This window comes from Danio rerio, chromosome 9 (genome assembly GCF_052040795.2).
Source record: "Danio rerio strain M-AB ecotype USA chromosome 9, GRCz13ab, whole genome shotgun sequence".
Taxonomy (NCBI): domain Eukaryota; kingdom Metazoa; phylum Chordata; class Actinopteri; order Cypriniformes; family Danionidae; genus Danio; species Danio rerio.
Genome location: NC_141029.1, coordinates 34,932,052 through 34,950,184, shown reverse-complemented (window position 1 = coordinate 34,950,184; position 18,133 = coordinate 34,932,052). Strand labels below are relative to the sequence as shown.

General features: G+C 35.3%; 1 protein-coding gene and 1 long non-coding RNA gene across 5 annotated transcripts in view; one reads left to right on the top strand and one right to left on the bottom strand.

Moving 5' to 3' along the window:
- LOC147835338 (uncharacterized) overlaps positions 1-18,133 on the bottom strand; it is a 38,776-nt gene that overhangs the window by 17,677 nt on the left and 2,966 nt on the right. Inside the window, exons 3-5 of one of the 3 annotated variants that reach the window (XR_015499655.1) lie at positions 5,937-6,035; positions 3,977-4,054; positions 1,399-1,494 (exon numbers count right to left, since the gene is read on the bottom strand). The exons of the other annotated variants lie outside the window; for them this stretch is intronic. This is a non-coding gene — a long non-coding RNA (uncharacterized LOC147835338). Of the gene's footprint in view, positions 1-1,398; positions 1,495-3,976; positions 4,055-5,936; positions 6,036-18,133 lie in introns of those variants that run through there. 3 annotated transcript variants of the gene reach the window in all.
- On the top strand, positions 14,492-17,461 carry LOC141376157 (ladderlectin-like). Of its 2 annotated transcripts, none has more exons than XM_087268120.1 (6): positions 14,492-16,001; positions 16,135-16,202; positions 16,435-16,526; positions 16,719-16,844; positions 16,941-17,049; positions 17,227-17,461. In XM_087268120.1, the coding sequence occupies exons 2-6, from the start codon at positions 16,142-16,144 to the stop codon at positions 17,292-17,294; spliced, it is 456 nt and encodes a 151-aa protein (XP_087124246.1). In that variant the 5' UTR covers positions 14,492-16,001; positions 16,135-16,141; the 3' UTR covers positions 17,295-17,461. The 2 variants fall into 2 exon arrangements, with proteins under 2 accessions (XP_087124246.1, XP_087124247.1); XM_087268121.1 differs by having other exon boundaries at positions 15,980-16,040.

Below are 18,133 nucleotides of genomic sequence, written 5' to 3'. Positions count from 1 at the left end.
ATAAACTGTCATTGTGTTACTGTTATTGTCTTTGAAAGCACTTTCAGATAGACAATACAGTAATAACTGTGTAGACCTACATAGCACTAAAATATCTTTCAAATAATAACTGCCATATTATACATTTTATTTTAACATTTTTCACTTTAATGTTTTTTTATTTTGCCAGAAAACTTTGCAAGAAAATTGTCCCAGAATGTTAAATGACACCAAAAATAAAAGCTGTAAAATTATAAAATAATGCTATCTTTTGGCACTAATTTTGATCAAATGAAACACTGAAATAATTGTTTGTTAGTGTAATATTTTCACATTGATTTATGCCATAATAATCAATAACCTTACTGGTGTGTCAGATGTTGCTACTTGCTAGAAAGTGCTTGTCTGAGCGTGCGTTTTATGACTGTTCATGACTTTCCTATTCCCTTTAGAGAATATAATACTGTTCTTAAAGCTATACCTACAGGATGAATGCATCTGGTCAAAAGTCATATACAATACAATACAAAAAATATGAAAGAATCAGCATTAGTACTGAAAGGCATTGACTTTTAAGATAAGAAATGCAATAATAAGCATATTCAATTAATTCTTCAGGAAAGAAATCGTATTGTTCCGCAAGGCAAATTTCATTGGGCTGCATTAATTAATAATATAGATTGGAGAAAAGCTTGGTTGTTGCTTCATAAATACTTCCTTCCTAATAAAACTAAAGAAATTCACTTTAAAAATATATCCGGCTAACTCATTTGTTTCCAAATATGTTGATATTCCAAGTAGTTGTACATTTTGTGGTAAGGATGATGAAACTTTAATACATTTATTTTGTACATGTGAATTTGTTCAGAAATTTTGGTTTGACCTCTATCGATATTTAAACACCCCTCCTACTTTTGCACAATCTTTTAGTTTAAAAGAAATTATTTGTTATTACTCAGAATCTTCACATAAATCTAAAGAATTTATTTTCAACTTTTTTATCTTGTTTGGAATTTTTTTTTATACATAAGCAAAAACGCATGGCTTCAGTCCCTACTTTTCGACATTTTCTGATTGAAGTTGACTCACAGCTCAAATCTTTCCGTATATGTAAAAACAAAAAATGTGCCAGATTCCTGGTCCTATATGAAGAACTGCTGTGTACGGACTCTGATTTGAGGTAGAACGCTTTCCCAATGCTCTTAATTAAATTTCATACACTTTTATACAATTATAATTTATTCACCCCTTCCTTTGTTTTGTTAATCTCTTTTTTTTCTTTTTCTGCAGCTAATGTAATTTGTATTTTTCTCCTTTGTATGTCTCTTATATCGATCTGCTGAGTGTGGTTGTATATTTGCATTTTTTAATTAAAAAAAAAAAAAGAAGCTTGTCTGAGCGTGCAGTTGGGTCTCCGTACCTGCCGCTTCAGCCAACCCAACAGCAGGTAGCACTGTCTGAGAAAACAATAGGTCTGGAAGTGCAGGTCAGTGCGTGCAAGTCTGAGCGTAGAGTCTGGAATAATAAAAACTGTCAGATATAAAAACAAATCAATTTTCTTTGATAATTGGGTTAAAAAAGATATTCTATTGGTCTCACAGTTATCAAATGATAAAGGATATTTACTGACTTATACAGAATTTTTAGAGAAGTTTAGTTTTCCAGTGCCTCCACGAGATAGTATTGTAATTGATGCAATACCAGCAGGCCTGGCAAGGCTTTTGCAGGGTTACAGTGTACTAGATAAGCTAACAGTTAAAAATGAGATTTTATTAGATAGTATTGATATCAAAGATATAAAATGTAATAATACATTTAAGTTTGATTCATTATCCTGCAATTTTTAGACACAAGTACTTTTGGAATAACCAATTTGAGAATATTAATTGGAATTTGATTTGGACCTATAACAACAAATATTGTGTTACTAATAAAGTCAGTGAAATATACTTTAAAATTATACACAAAATATATCCAACTAACCAGTTTCTTAAGAGGTATAAAGTTGATCTTTCTGAATCGTGTGTTTTTCGTGGAATGGAGGTTGAGACTGTGATGCATTTGTTTTTTGATTGTATGTATGTTAAATATTTCTGGTTTGATGTTGAATGTCTATTTAATATACTCAGTGGTCATAAAAATATTATTAAGAAAAGAGATGTCATATTTTTATAGATAAAAAAGATATAGATAAGAATCTCCTGTTTATGTTTAATCTGTTGATATCATTGGGCAAGTTTCATATGCACAAATGTAAATGGTCGGAGAAGAAGCCTAACATCTTTCATTTCAAGGCTGATTAAAAAAATTATTTTGAGACTCTTAAAGAACTTTCAACTTGTAAAGCGACCAGGACTGTGAATATACTTAAACAGCTAAACTCCTCTTCTTTATGGTAATGTTATGTATACCCGCTCCTTTTCTTTATTTGTTTTATTTTTCTTTCTTTCCTTCCTTTTGCTTTTTGGTATTTTGTCTAATGTTATGCTAAAATAAGTAATATTGTAAGAATTGTTATGCATTTGACTTGAAATGTTCAGAAAATACAATAAAAAAAAAAATAAAAAAAAAAAGTCTGAGCGTGCAGTTGGGTCTCCGGGCCTGCAGCTTCACCTTATCTTTAAAAAAAAATAAAAAATTAAAAAATAAAAACAGCTGCACGCTTCAGTGTGGTAGCTTATAGAAAAAAGTTTCACAAGGCAACCCTCTTCTTCAGCCTGTCACACAAGCGCCACCAAGGTGTGCCACGTTTACATTGTTTTATTTTGTAGCGGACAGACACCAAATAGATCAGTGTTTAAAACTTAGATAAAAAAAAAAAAAAACGTGGTTTTATGAGTTCGGCTTCTTCACGTCTTAAAAATCTCCCTGCAAGTGATCGTACACCTATATCTGTAGCATTCCCAGCTGAACAGATGCACTTTACTCTCAGGGACTGATGTTTATAAAGTTTTTAATCTTCAAAATAAATCATCGTAAGAGCTGAACAAAAGAAACAAAGAAACAAATAATATTCATTACACATATCCTTGATATTGCAAATGCTCATAACTAGCCAATAAACTGATAAATACACATTTACAGTCTCAAATTCACTGTACAGGCATAAAATATAAATGTAATTAACTGTATAGTGATAAGTATAAATAATTTGAAATGCTATAACACTAACAATGGCAATATTTAATGCAGATAAAGCATTTATGACCTTATAAATTACAACAGTGTCCTATTAGACTGCAATAAAAACAGCTTTAACAATTAATTAATTTTAGCTCAATTGGTGATGTTATTTTTAGAAATCTAAAACACATAAAATGACCAAAATAAAGACCTTAATGGCTGTTAATGTCTCATTTGTAGTGCAAATTATAAGTAAATAGTAATAAAAATAAATGACATGCCTTTTGTACAAAACTAACAAATAATATTGATAACACTGATACTCAAAATCCTTATATATGTGCTAACAACAATTAATGTTAAATGCTAACCAAAAGACTGTAAACAAACTATAAACTTTCAAGATAAACAGTCTTTTTAAATTTCACTGATTAACATATAAACAATACCTTGTGCCCTTCATCAGCCAGGTGCTAAATGTGAGAAAAACCTTTTTGACTGCCTTTACGATCGTTTTAACAGAGAGCACTCCAAAGTTCTTTCCTATTGTAGCTCTAAACCTTCACCAAAAACTTTAATATGCACACTACCGCCTGTTTTAAGACAACAGCACCCTCTACTGGATGGAGACAGAAGTGTCCGTGATTGAACAATTTAAAGGTCATCTACAATATCTGTACTAGCTCTGCTACTCCACTCTTCAGTTCATTCATTATGCTAACTTTGTTGTCGTTTTGGATGTTGTTCTACTGTCTGACCCCTTTGTGGAAATGATACGGCAAGTATACTCTCAAAAAGTCTATTTGGTAATTTAATATCTAAAGGAGACCATAAACAATTAAGCTAGATAAGAAAAACACATTAGCCTACTCACCCCTCTTGCATCTGCCGCTCATTTCCCATGGTTCAAGGGCATAATGGGCATTCCATGTGCTGCTTCGATTTCCGTCTTCTATCAATAAATTTAGTGTTAAACATATACTCACTAAACATTAAACTCACTAAACGTTAGTGCATTTGAAAGTAATTTTTCCAAAACTATTGTTACCAGCGAGAGGATGAAAATGCTACTAACTTGACTGGCTAATCCCTTCAGAAAGTTCAGTGTCAGATTTGAATTTGTGAAATACAGTTTTTTTTTTAAATAACTTGTATCAATTTTACTGAGATGAAAACAGGCACAGCACAAAATCATTAAAAATGAAGCTGTCATCAACATCAACTGATGTTTATCAAGCTGATAGTCATCAACATCAACTCACTATCCTTCAAACTGGTAACCAGCGACATCTAGTGTTCTAGCAAAAAATGATTTGACTAAAACCAGACCAGTATGAGACTTATAAAATGTATTTGAATAATAAAGTTAGGGCAGCAGCAGTTACTCATCAGAACATAACTTTGATTTGCTATCTTGTTCCTTTAAATCCTATTCCACAATGCAATCAATTCCAATGCAATTCAGTTGTCCAAAATTATTTAAAATTTTATACCCATAATGAAAACTGATGAATACATTAATAAAACATATGCACATGCAGAGGTACATACAAAACAAATGTAAACTACATACACTTATAAATAAATTATATACATACAGTATAGTTTAATACATGAAATAGTCCATATATATATATATATATATATATATATATATATATATATATATATATATATATATATATATATATATATATATATATATATATATATATATATATACATACATACATACAGATAAATGGGCAAAAGCTCCGTAGACAACGTGTTCCAGTTTGAAAGTGAACACAAAACCAAAACAAATGTCTTTGCTGAACATATTATGCAAGAAATATATAACAATTTTCTTCTCAGAGTGTTTTACTGTTACTCACTGTATAAATCAGGGGTCACCAATCTCAGTCCTGGAGGGCCGGTGTCCCTGCAGGGTTTAGCTCCAACTTGCCTCAACACACCTGCCTGGATGTTTCAAGTAGTAAGACTTTGGTTGCCTTGTTCAGGTGTGTTTGATTAGGGTTGAAACTAAAATCTGCAGGACACCGGCCCTCCAGGAACAAGTTTGGTGACCACTGGTATAAATGATCTGAATTAGCCATATTTTTAAAATCATATTTCAGGTTTAGAAAATGAAAACTTGTGCTTCTCTTGTGGTTTCAGTCTAAATTATTTCACTCTTATAAATTTGTACTTGAAAGAATCTGATTTCTGACTTGTGCTTTTTAAAAAATAAATTCCTTAATTGAATGTGATGGTATTGTGTGATCAGACAGGACTAAACTGACAAAACACAATGGAAAATTGTGCTATTACAGCTAGAAAATGAAAATAACATAACCATAAATGTACTTTATCAATGAATATAAAAAGATATCATATATTAGCCTTAGTGGAAAATCTCACTGAAGCAATAAAAAAGGCATACAAGGTTAATTCTCTACTTTTGCTTTCATAAGCAAACAAATTTCAAGCCTTAAAAAACAGTGAAGAGCAGGTTTATAAATGTGTTAGGCAGCATTAATAGGCTTGCATTTTGTTAACACAAGTCATTGATAATGATAATTGTAAACATGCGTGCGCACACAATAAAAAAATAAAATAACAGTTCTCCACAACACCAATATTACCAGAACACCAGTAGGTGTAGTCAAATGTAGATGCATCATTCCACAAACACTATCCTTCCTAATGAGTGTAGAGACTAGTTATACAGAATAATAAACTGTACCCAGACCAAAGCAGATTACTTTAGTTTGAATAAATCACATCACTAAAATAAAAACTTTACCAGTCCAGTCAAACAAGCATTTTACTTTAGATTAAAAAATATGACTCACTTGTTCAGCACCATGAGAGCCACTCCAAGCATGTGTGGAGGAAGGCAGCAGACTCTGAACTGAAGATGCCAGAGTCCCACCCACACTTTCACAGTTTCTCTTTAGAAACATTAAATTGTCAATAGGACATATATTTTTCGGGGGAGGAATAAACAATATATTTAGACACTTTCAAACAAAGTTTGGTTTAGTTAATTATTTTCTGATTGTTAGCCCAGCGATTAATTTTCATGCCCTGGTAAAAATTGGCTGTGTAAAAGTAAAAACTTTGCGATGGAATTTACTTTATATGCAAGTGTATTGATTAAGAGTGGAAATTTCAGAATAAAGAAAAAAAAAAATTCAGCTGTGTCTTTACATTGTTTTCCAGTTACATTTGGGATTAATTCCTTTTTTTAAATTTAGAATAATAATTGAATAATTGTATGTTTTTTTAATAATAAGTGTAAATGGGGTAGGGGCAGGGGTGGGCTTTTGAAGGGGGGCCGTGCCCAGTTACGTTCCTGGCTTTCAGTGGAAAAGTGTGTGTATAAGCAACAAAGGGGTTACAGGTTGCGACTGTTTAATTTGTAGATGTTAAAATAAATTGATTAGGAAATTGAGCACACCCAAAAATACAATACTAAGTTAAATAAATATTTGCTTTTAATCATTTGATACAGTTATAAACTATTTTTTTAGGCAAAATGAAAATTTCCACCATACTAGAATTGAAGGATGAGAAGGAAACAATTAAAGTAAACAAGTAAACGAGTACATTATGATTTACGATAAACAATTATAAACATTTACAAAAAACATCCAGTGTTTTTTATTTAAAGAGCAGTCAAAACATTATAATTACAATGATGATTATCATGCCCATGAAGATGATGAACTCCAACACTTGTAAAACTGCCTAGCGCATTTCTTTTCTTTGTACATAATCTGCAGGGTTCTAAATGTTGTGAAAAATGTTTTGCTTAAAGGTAAAAATCTATCACAGTATCTTAAAATAATCTGAGTATCTGAAAAATAATTCAAATACAATTCTGCAGTGTAAATTTGTCACATCATTGCACTTAATAATAAAAGATGTAAATGAATCCTCTCCATGAACCACCCCCACCTCTCCATAAGCTGCCACCTTATTGGGTTTGAATAACTGAGTGATCTAAGGAGTTACGTTCTAGTGAGAGAAATCCCCCTGGTTGGAACTCAGTTTCATGTTTTGTGGTACTTGGAAACAATAAAATAATAAACAATCCACAAACTTTATAAACTATTCGGCATGATTGTAAAACTTCTAAAAAGCATACTGAGAACACAATGAGGCCTCTAGACAAATCAACTATGTGTGTTTATATATAATACTTTACAAAAATACTAGTGGAGTGGGTAGCATGATCGTCTCACAGCAAGGTCGCTGGTTCGAACCCCAGCTGGGTCAGTTGGCATTTCAGTGTGGAAGTTGTTCTCCTCGTGTTCGCGTTTCCTTCGGGTACTCTGTTTTCCCCCACAGTAGTGTATGTGTGTGAATGCAAGATTGTATGGGTGTTTCCCAGTGTTGGGTTGGGGATGAAAGGGCATCGATTTATTGTGTTGCTAATGTTTTAAGATACAGCTTTTATAAATGTACTGGTTTCATATGTTATGAAATACACACATTATGTCAGATTATGTCTAAAATATGACTAGTAAGTAAGTAATGTGTATTTATATAGCGCATTTATCGTGTATGGCCATACAGTCAAATTGCTTCACAATCATGAGGGGGGGGTCACTCCACACCCCCCACCCGTGTGCAGCATCCACTTGGATGATGCGACAGCAGCCACAGGACAACAGCACCAGTGCTTTCAGCACACACCAGCTATAGGTGGAGTGGAGAGACAGTGATAGAGCCAATTCAGTGGATAGGGATGACTGGGAGGCCATGATGGGTAAGGGCCCATTCGGGGAATTTGGCCAGGACACCAGGGTCTACTCTTTGCGAGAAGTGCTGTGAGATTTTTAATGACCACAGAGAGTCATGACCTCGGATTAACATCTCATCCAAAAGACGGCGTCAACTGACATTAGTGTCCTCTTCACTTTACTGGAGCATTACGACTCACATAATGCGAGTTGATCGTGTAGTGGTTTTCTTGGTTCTTCTCTTACTAAATCAAACTCAGTCTGGAGGTTATGAATATCAGAAGAATATACTTTATTGTCGACAACAAAGGAGAACTTTCAGGAGACCCCCAGTAGCATCTCTGTCTGAAAAATTCTGTCTCACTCAAATTATAGCCTGTTTAAATAGTCTTCTACACCAGTGTTTTTCTTTGTTCTCCATATGTTACACAAGATCCCTCCTACTTTAACCCTTGACCCCAAATTCCACCTCTGTCATCAGTTTTTCCCTTATTTCTACATATGTCACACAAATTCCACCTAGGTTAACCCCTGACCCAAACCTGGTAACTATATATCTTATCCATCTATACGTCTCTATTTACACATGTGTTGCTCTATTCTTATCCATTTCCTGAGACACCTTAGTTGCTTACTCAGGCTTTCTCCCGCTCTCTTCTCATCCACTTCTCGTGACCCTTAGTGGTTTCCTCAGGCCCTTTCCCCTTACATAACACTTTAATTGTTTTAATGGTAGGCAAATCTACAAGCAGATTATACACATATAATTTGAATATATAGATTAACTTCACACTTTAAAGAGTATAAAATCCACCTCAATCGCCCCCTGCTGGCCTCACTAACACCACTTTCTACAACAACCTAGTTGTCCCATGTGGTCTCCCACCCAGGCACTGATCAGCCCTGCTTAGCTTTAGTGAGTAGGCTGTGGCCTATTGTAGGACTATTCCTACAAAAGAAAGTTTGTGTGTGCACAGAGTAAAAGGCGAAGCAGTGTGTAGTAGGTAGTGCTGTCGCCTCACAGCAAGAAGGTCGCTGGTTCGAGCCTCGGCTCAGTTGGCGTTTCTGTGTGGAGTTTGCATGTTCTCCCTGCGTTTCCTCCGGGTGCTCCGGTTTCCCCACAGTCCAAAGACATGCGGTACAGGTGAATTGGGTAGGCTAAATTGTCCGTAGTGTATGAGTGTGTGTGTGAATGTGTGTGTGGATGTTTCCCAGAGATGGGTTGCAGCTGGAAGGGCATCCGCTGCGTAAAAACTTGCTGGATAAGTTGGCGGTTCATTCCGCTGTGGCGACCCTGGATTAATAAAGGGACTAAGCCGACAAGAAAATAAATAATTGAATGAATGAACGAACAGTAAAAAATTACAGAACATTTGTTTCCATGGCATGGATAAAACACATTATTTCAGAGCTTAAAATGCTGTAAATTTTAATTAGCTTTGTTTCACAAATTGTATGTACCATTTTGTGATCAGTGGAACATATAATAATCCGATGTTTGGCAAAAAAACTCATTGTGGATGTATTTCATTATAAATTCTAGATTTTAAATGTTATAAATGAGTATTTTTTATTTGTAAATATGAGTAATTTTGTGTTTGCTTAAATTATAAAAGCTCTTTCCACTAATAATATTAAAATCATCTTCTAACACTCTAAAATAATGTAGTAATTTTCACATGATTTATTCAAATAGTTTTTAGCTAAAATAAGTCTTGAAAAACAACGTGTAATACTGTAATCTATTTAATTAAATAGCACTTAGTATTTTTTTACAGTGTAGTTTAAGTATATGCATAGTTATTAGTTAATATAGTTAGATTACCGCTCCAGTACGTTAGTAATGTATAGGTTTAAAATAGCTCTAACATCAGTGTTGTGTTCATATTTATGTTTGATTATCTGTGTAGCACTGTGGTCCTGCAAGACACAACCTTTTATTCCCCTGTATGTTGCAGGTGTAGCCGAATGACAATAAATCTCAACTTAACTTGAAATATAAAAATTATTTTCCTTTTTTTTTTCAAATAGGACCATCCACCTCCAAATAAGCACATTTAAACCTCAAAAAGAATAAATTTCTAAGCTTTCCTTTTTCTGAGAACATTCCTTTTAGATATTATTAACGATTCATAAATGAAAATCAACAACATATAATTCAAACTAAAAAAATCTGATGTAAAAAAAAATACAGTACACTGAAAAAATATTCTAAGAACAGCTCACTTTATAGGTGTGGTCTGTACTGTATATTCAAATAAGGTGTATAAAGACCATCAAGACCAAAAAAGTCAACAACCTCTTTATACTGGAAGGCATCAATGACAGTCACTGATAATGGAGATAACATTGCTTGTTAAAGTCAACATTTACTGATTTTTATCTTTCAATATTTGTGAAATGTGATCGTGCACGCACAACTTCTGTCCTTCAGTTGTTTGATAGAAAATGTTTTGATGAAAATCTGATGAGTATGTTAAATAATCACTTTAAAAACTAAATACTAAATACTAAAAAATATGTCACTCTTTGTCTGGCTACTTATCGACAATAAAACTTATAATAATGTTACAGTAAAAAAGGCTAGGTCTACAGATCACAATGGTTATATACATTTTATCCCACTTATGCCGCCTAAAACTGTCAACACTGACAGTCAACAATGTCAATAGATAATAAATTTCAACATATTACACACCTGAATTATAATACTGTAAATATAAAAAGATATCATCTCTTTTCAATGCAGTGGCATTCTAAGAAACCAGAGAAAGGTAAAGAGAAGATATTAAAGATAAAAAAAAACCAACTACATTTATGCTAATGGTGATCTTTCATACAGTAATCATTTCTGTAGATAATAGTTAATTTCTGTTGTTGAATGTTACAATATTTGCCTTTAACATTTCATAATTAACAATTATTTGCAAAAACCTATTTTATGTTGTGTTACATAAAAGTTGCAAAACAAATGTAAATTTGAGTAAAATTAAAATATGTGCTTTTTTTAAATAAGAGATTAGCTGCTGTAGCTGCTTTTTGTCCCCCCATGCCTCCACCTTGCCTGGTTTGTGTTCACATCAGCTGCGCCCCAAATGGCACATTATACACTAGGCATTTATGCACTATATGTACTTATGCACTTACATACTCAACAGCATTGCATATGTATATAGTGTCGTCCAAAATGGAACACTAACGTTACTTTTACTAAATGGATATGATGACGTTTGACAACTTAGTGAAATAAATGAAGAATGTCCCAAATAATCCCTGCCATGAGTAAAACTGCATTCACCGCAGGGGCCCGTTTCAGAAAGGTGGTTAAGTGAAAACTCAGAGTATTTTAACCCTGAAATGAGAGAAACTCTGGGTTTTCTGTTTCAAAATGGCAGGTTTGTTATACTCGAGAAAGCAGGGTAAGTCAAACCCATTGTTTCAGTATTAATGTTATATTATTATATTATTAAATGACCTCCAGAGTGTCTGGAGCGTGCCAAGAGCGTCTGTTCTCAGCATCTCATGGCTTCAAACGCCCCCATGCGCAGAGATGGCAAAAATACACACATCCATTGCTTAAGTAAAAGTACAGATACTCATGTTTAAAACAACTTTGGTAAAAAGTACTGACTACACTTTCGTATTTAAAAGTAAAGAAGTACCGCCTCAAAAAAGTAAAAAAGAAAAAGTATTCGTTTCAACCACAGTCCAAAGACATGTGGTATAGGGGAGTAATAGGTAAATTGGCAGTAGTGTATAAGTGTGTGTGTATGGGTGTTTCCCAGTACTGGGTTGCAGCTGGAAGAGTATCCACGGTGTAAAACATTTCTTGTCGGCTTACTCCCTTTATTAATCCAGGGTCACCACAGCGGAATGAACTGCCAACTTATCCAGCAAGTTTTTACGCAGCGGATGCCCTTCCAGCCGCAACCCATCTCTGGGAAACATCCACACACACACATACATTTACACAGACTTTCATAAACTAAGGACAATTTAGACTATCCAATTCACCAGTACCAAATGTCTTTGGACTGTGGGGGAAACCGGAGCACCCGGAGGAAACCCACACGAACGTAGGGAGAACATGCAAACTTCACAAAGAAACGCCAACTGAACCAAGGCTCATACGAGCAACCCAGCGACCTTCTTGCTGTGAGGCGACAGCACTACCTACTGCGCCACTGCTTCTCCCGTATTTGAAAGTTTTAGTACTAAATGCACATCTTTACAAAAAGCACTATATTTCGCGGTATTAAAATGAAAGACCAGAAAAAGCCTGTGCAGTATGATAGCGAATGGACAGAAGGCTTAAGCATTTAAATGGCATGCTTTTGAACTGGAATGCGTCTCTTTTGTTTACCTCTGATCCGAACGAGTAGTCGTATTAGCGTGAAAGAGGGCAGCATTAGTAATGTTAATAACCGACTCCCTCTATCACATCTGCATTGTCATCATCCTAGCCTTTCTCATAGTAATCTTCATAAACTAGCCCACATATGATATATTTGCGTAAAAATGTAAGAAGTAAAAGTAAAAAGTTGTCAGAAAAATAAGTAGTGGTGTAAAGGCCTTTACTGTCCCTGCTGAAAAATCCAGCTTCAACCAGCCTAGGCTGGTTGGCTGGTTTTAGCTGGTTGACCAGGCTGGTTTTAGAGGGGTTTTGGCCACTTCCAGGCTGGTTTCCAGCCATTTCCAGCCTGGTCTTAGCTGGTCAGGCTGGGAGATGACCAGCTAAAACCAGCTTGACCAGCCTAGCCATGCTGGGAGTCCAGCCAAAACCAGCTATATCCAGCTTAAACCAGGCTGGTCAAGCTGGTTTTAGCTGGATTTGACTGGTCATTTTCCAGCTTGACCAGCTAAGACCAGGCTGGAAATGGCTGGAAACCAGCCTGGAAATGGCCAAAACCCCTCTAAAACCAGGCTGGTCAACCAGCTAAAACCAGCCAACCAGTCTAGGCTGGTTTAAGCTGGATTTTTCAGCAGGGGTAACGAAGTATTTGTACTTCCTTACTTCCCATCTCGGCCCATGCGTTCATTGTGTGTCAAAATTGTCTTCTGAGGCGCAAGTAAAAAAGAAAAGATTGACGCAGCTTCTTCTTTACTGTTGATATTTGGCACCAGTTTAATCAGGAAGTGACGATTTTGTTCTCTTTGACTCGTTGGATGGAAACACTCCTTTATTCGCACACCCTTTAGGAGTTATTCCAAAATGGAAAGACGTCCGCACATCGCGGTCATTCTGTCAAGACAATTGGTAATTAAGCATTATTCACAAGAAGATTTATCTGCTCAGTGAAGTTCACAAACTCATTTCAAGGGGAGCATGTGATATGACTAATGCTAATCGCACTATCCCAAATTTAATATAAATATCCAGCCTAAACTTCATTCCCGATCTTTGTTTTAGAACCCCCCACCCCTCTCACTTTTCCCTTCTCCTCAGTTTTAGGATCAGGCAACACGGTGGCCAGTGGCTCCTACGGTCTAAAAACATGACACAAGTGAATTGTAGCAACAGTCACAAGCACTTAACACAGTGGTCACCAAACTTGTTCCTGGAGGGCCGGTTTCCTGCAGATTTTAGCTCCAACCCTAATCAAACCCACCTGAACAAGTTAATCAAGATCTTACTAGGTATACTTAAAACACCCAGGCAGGTGTGTTGAGGCAAGTTGGAGCTAAACCCTGCAGGGACACCGGCTTTCCAGGACCGAGATTGGTGACCCCGGACTTAACGCATACGTACTGAATAAATTCCTGTAGAACCATCTTATTAGTTATGGTATGTGCAAAAAACAAACAGTAGGGCTCTAAAGAACTACCTGATCTCGTATCCCTCCTAATACACATTGACCAGGCGGGAACCTTAAGCTCATCTATCTCTGAGCTCAGGGTTCTTTCCTGGGACAGCATGCTAAACCTGCTTTCATAGTCAAGCTTTATCGAAAGTGTGAACTCTTGAAATAATACAAGTGGAATACATTATCATCTCTATCTATGTACTTTATTTCCCTGTTGTCCTTCAAATATATGGAAGCATACGAGTAGCATAATTCAATTCAAAATGTAATATGCAAAATGGCAATGCAATATGTTAAATGGCAATGTATTTCTGTATTTGAATTTGCATTTTCCAAGACATATGAGCAATGTTTGGTGCAAAATGAAAATGTAAATTAAATTACATTGTTTGCATTTCTCATTTCAAACACTGTTTTAATTTGTAAATTGTATCCACATTTTAAAGCTTTATAAGTAGCAAAATTAAATTGAAAATGCTATACACAAACTGAATTTGATGTGAATAAAGTACAAGCAGAAACTGTGGCAAAATGATCATTTAAATGTTATTTGTCCTAAATGCATTTACACTCGCGTCTAGGAAATGCAGGATTACATTTTCAGCATAACAGCATGGGATGTGTGTAGCAAAATTAATTTTGAAATGTAATACGCAAAACAATAATGCAATATGTAAAAGGCAGTGTATTTCTGTATTTCAGTTAGCATTTTCCAAGACATATGTGCAATGTTTGCTGCAGAATGAAAATGAAAAAAACATAATGCATTTTCATTTAACACATCGCGACGAATGAAAGCCGATTTGAAATTGAAAATGCATTCTGGCCTGGCCACGCCCACAGACGGCCACCGTTGCTGCAAGGCAGGTTTTAGGTTATGTCGTCACAGCTGCCGCGAGGACTATTTGGGACATTTGGCGGCATAAACATGGCGAAGTCTGTTCCTCAGCGGCTTCGTGAAGCTGCACGAGCCCTCAAACGTGAACTGGGAAATACTTTAGAAAAGCAATCACCTCCTAGCTCAGTAAACTTGGCTTAAGGTTTGATATTCGCGCACGCAGTTTTAGGGATCATCTGCAAATTACATCGACAGAACCTAAAGGGGCTTTAGCTGATGTGTACTGTGTGCTTATGACAAGAGCTATTGCCTATTTCTGCATTGTATGTACCATATAGTTAGAGGTATAGTAGCTTTGCTACCTGTATTAAATCAGTCTGGCCTCTAACCATTTATTGGAATCTCCTGAATTTTTTCTGCTTTGCGTTACTGTGCATTTTGGTTATGTTGATGTAATTTGCAGATGATCCCTAAAACTGCGCGCGCGAATATCAAACCTTAAGCCAAGTTTACTGAGCTAGGAGGTGATTGCTTTTCTAAAGTATTTCCCAGTTCACGCTCGAGGGCTCGTGCAGCTTCACGAAGCCGCTGAGGAACAGACTTCGCCATGTTTATGCTGCCAAATGTCCCAAATAGTCCTCGCGGCAGCTGTGACGACATAACCTAAAACCTGCCTTGCAGCAACGGTGGCCGTCTGTGGGCGTGGCCAGGCCAGAATGCATTTTCAATTTCAAATCGGCTTTCATTCGTCGCGATGTGTTAAATGAAAATGCATTATGTTTTTTTCATTTTCATTCTGCAGCAAACATTGCACATATGTCTTGGAAAATGCTAACTGAAATACAGAAATACACTGCCTTTTACATATTGCATTATTGTTTTGCGTATTACATTTCAAAATTAATTTTGCTACACACATCCCATGCTGTTATGCTGAAAATGTAATCCTGCATTTCCTAGACGCGAGTGTAAATGCATTTAGGACAAATAACATTTAAATGATCATTTTGCCACAGTTTCTGCTTGTACTTTATTCACATCAAATTCAGTTTGTGTATAGCATTTTCAATTTAATTTTGCTACTTATAAAGCTTTAAAATGTGGATACAATTTACAAATTAAAACAGTGTTTGAAATGAGAAATGCAAACAATGTAATTTAATTTACATTTTCATTTTGCACCAAACATTGCTCATATGTCTTGGAAAATGCAAATTCAAATACAGAAATACATTGCCATTTAACATATTGCATTGCCATTTTGCATATTACATTTTGAATTGAATTATGCTACTGGTATGCTTCCATACAAATATTTTGTTAATAAGGAAAAGGTCTCTTTTGAATAATGTTTAAACTAAAATAAATAATTACTTAACCCCACATTCTCATAAAATTTGAATAAATCCACAATTTAAACAAGTCACATCCTGCATCATCCTCATGACTCATACACACTTAACAGCATAAAAGCAGGACTCTTTCTGGAACTTCACAATCAACTTCTTCAATCATCTGAACACTAAGGTGAGTTGATACAGCAACTTGCTGAATAATCTGCTCAAGGTACTGCTGTATGCTATCTTTAAAATAATTTGAGAATCAACAGTGTGTGGATCGTGAACACGCACATTATCTCTTCCATCTTGTTCATTTTCAGGTTCATCATGGCAATGCTGAGAAATCTTCTGCTTCTTTCCGTCATGTTCTCCCTGGGGAATGCAGGAAGTAATTTATTTGTAGAAACCATTCCTATTTCAAACATGTTCTACAAACCCTTTGACATGCTGCAGCTTTATGAACAGGAATAGCAGAATATTTATAATATTTTGACTAATGTTTGCATGATTAATGACAGTGTCTAAGTATTTGGAACATAATCAAGCTAAAAATAAACCACATAACATAATAAAAGTCAAAAAGCTGAATTTAACAACAGCTATTATGTTCTGTGTGATAGTTGGAACATGTCAATGTCCCTATGGATGGTCAAAATTTGGAGTCAAATGCTACAGGTTCATCTCTCAGTCAGTTACCTGGGCCACAGCAGAGGTAATGTGTTTGATATAACAGCTATAGTTTAATTATTTCTAAAGGAAATCCCAGACCCGAAAATAATTTATACAGAAAACTAATTTTGAGCAAATAATCAACCAGCCCCAGCCTCTTATGAAATGCCTTAATTTTGTGGATTATTCATTAATGTAAAAATGTTGAGTTGACCATTTCAAAACATCTTCACAGAAAAACTGTCAAAGTCTTGGAGCCAATCTTGCTTCTGTGCATAGTAAAGCGGAACATGATTTTCTGCTGAGTCTAATACCTAGTTCCTCCACACGCTGCTGGATTGGTGGCCACGATGGTGAAAATGTAGGTGTAAGACTTTAATGCTCTAAACATACTGGAAAAACTCTAATAATGATCATTTGACCCACTCTATATACAATCATGCTCCTCACACATTAGGAAGGACAGTGGCTGTGGACTGATGGATCTGCAATTGATTACAACAACTGGTGCGCTACAGAGCCTAACAACCAGAATGTTGAGAACTGCATGGAGATGCAGTGGACCGGTAAGAGCAAAATGTTTTTTTTTCTTTTTTCAGATTCAGCAATTATTCAGCAGTGGTATAAATTCATACCATTATATAAAATGCCACATTTGTCAGAACGATTTTAAGTTTAACATACAATTTTAGTTTTAATCTGTTACCACTGTAATGATTTAATCATTTCTTTCTATCCTACAGTAAACCGTTGCTGGAATGATCAGGCCTGTTCAACCTCAATGGGCTATATGTGTGCTGCAAACCTGTGAGATCAAATGCAGTCATCCTGCTTCACAGTTTCATTGATTTTACTACATTTTCTTTTTTCAATGATATCTTTACAAAAATGTTACTCTTAAATTAAAAATCACCTGATTATCTTCTGAATACCTTCTCTGTAACACTTTTCAGATCAATAAAAGCAAAGCAAATAGTGTGCGTTGTGGTGTTTATTTATTTATGTGCCAAAATATACACTTATGTTGTATTAAGAATTAAGGGTGGATATATTATAACTATAAGCAGTGGCTGTTGGTGAAAAATGTATTGTTAACCAGTAATTAATAACAATAAAAAAATGAAAATGTTAACAAAAGAGGAAAAAAAAATAAAATAAAAAGACTTAGGGCTGATTCTCACGACACTGTATGGAATTTTATATACAACATATACTGTATATACATCACTTACTCATCTCAGTCTCACAACTACTTACGAGCCACACTTGTGTCACCAGCACTGCATAAAAGAATATGCTTCCCCTTAGTCCTGGTCTCTAATATGTTGAAATGTTGTGTTCATCATAATTAATATTCCTGCAATAATCCAAATTTATTGAAAATCACAATATTTACAACCTGTTCAATAAACCCACCTGTTTGGTCAACTAACATCTCTGTGTCTTTCGAACCTTCTGACACAGCATTGCAGTAGTCGGGGGTGTAAATGTGCTAAATAAAAAAACAGCTGCTCGCTTCAGTGTACTTCTAAGCATAACACACTGGTGGCTGATAGAAAAAAAGTTACATAAGGCAGCCCTCTTCTTCAGCCTGTCACACAAGCGCCACCAAGGTGTCACGTGTTTACATTGTTTTCTTTTGTAGCAGAC

Bases quoted from the DNA above. Each gene is read 5' to 3' on its own strand.
- LOC141376157 (XM_087268120.1), top strand. From the start codon at position 16,142: ATGGCAATGCTGAGAAATCTTCTGCTTCTTTCCGTCATGTTCTCCCTG. The intron at 16,203-16,434 runs GTAATTTATTTG...TCTGTGTGATAG, and splicing joins CTCCCTGGGGAATGCAGGAA to TTGGAACATGTCAATGTCCC. The intron at 16,527-16,718 runs GTAATGTGTTTG...ACATCTTCACAG, and splicing joins TTACCTGGGCCACAGCAGAG to AAAAACTGTCAAAGTCTTGG.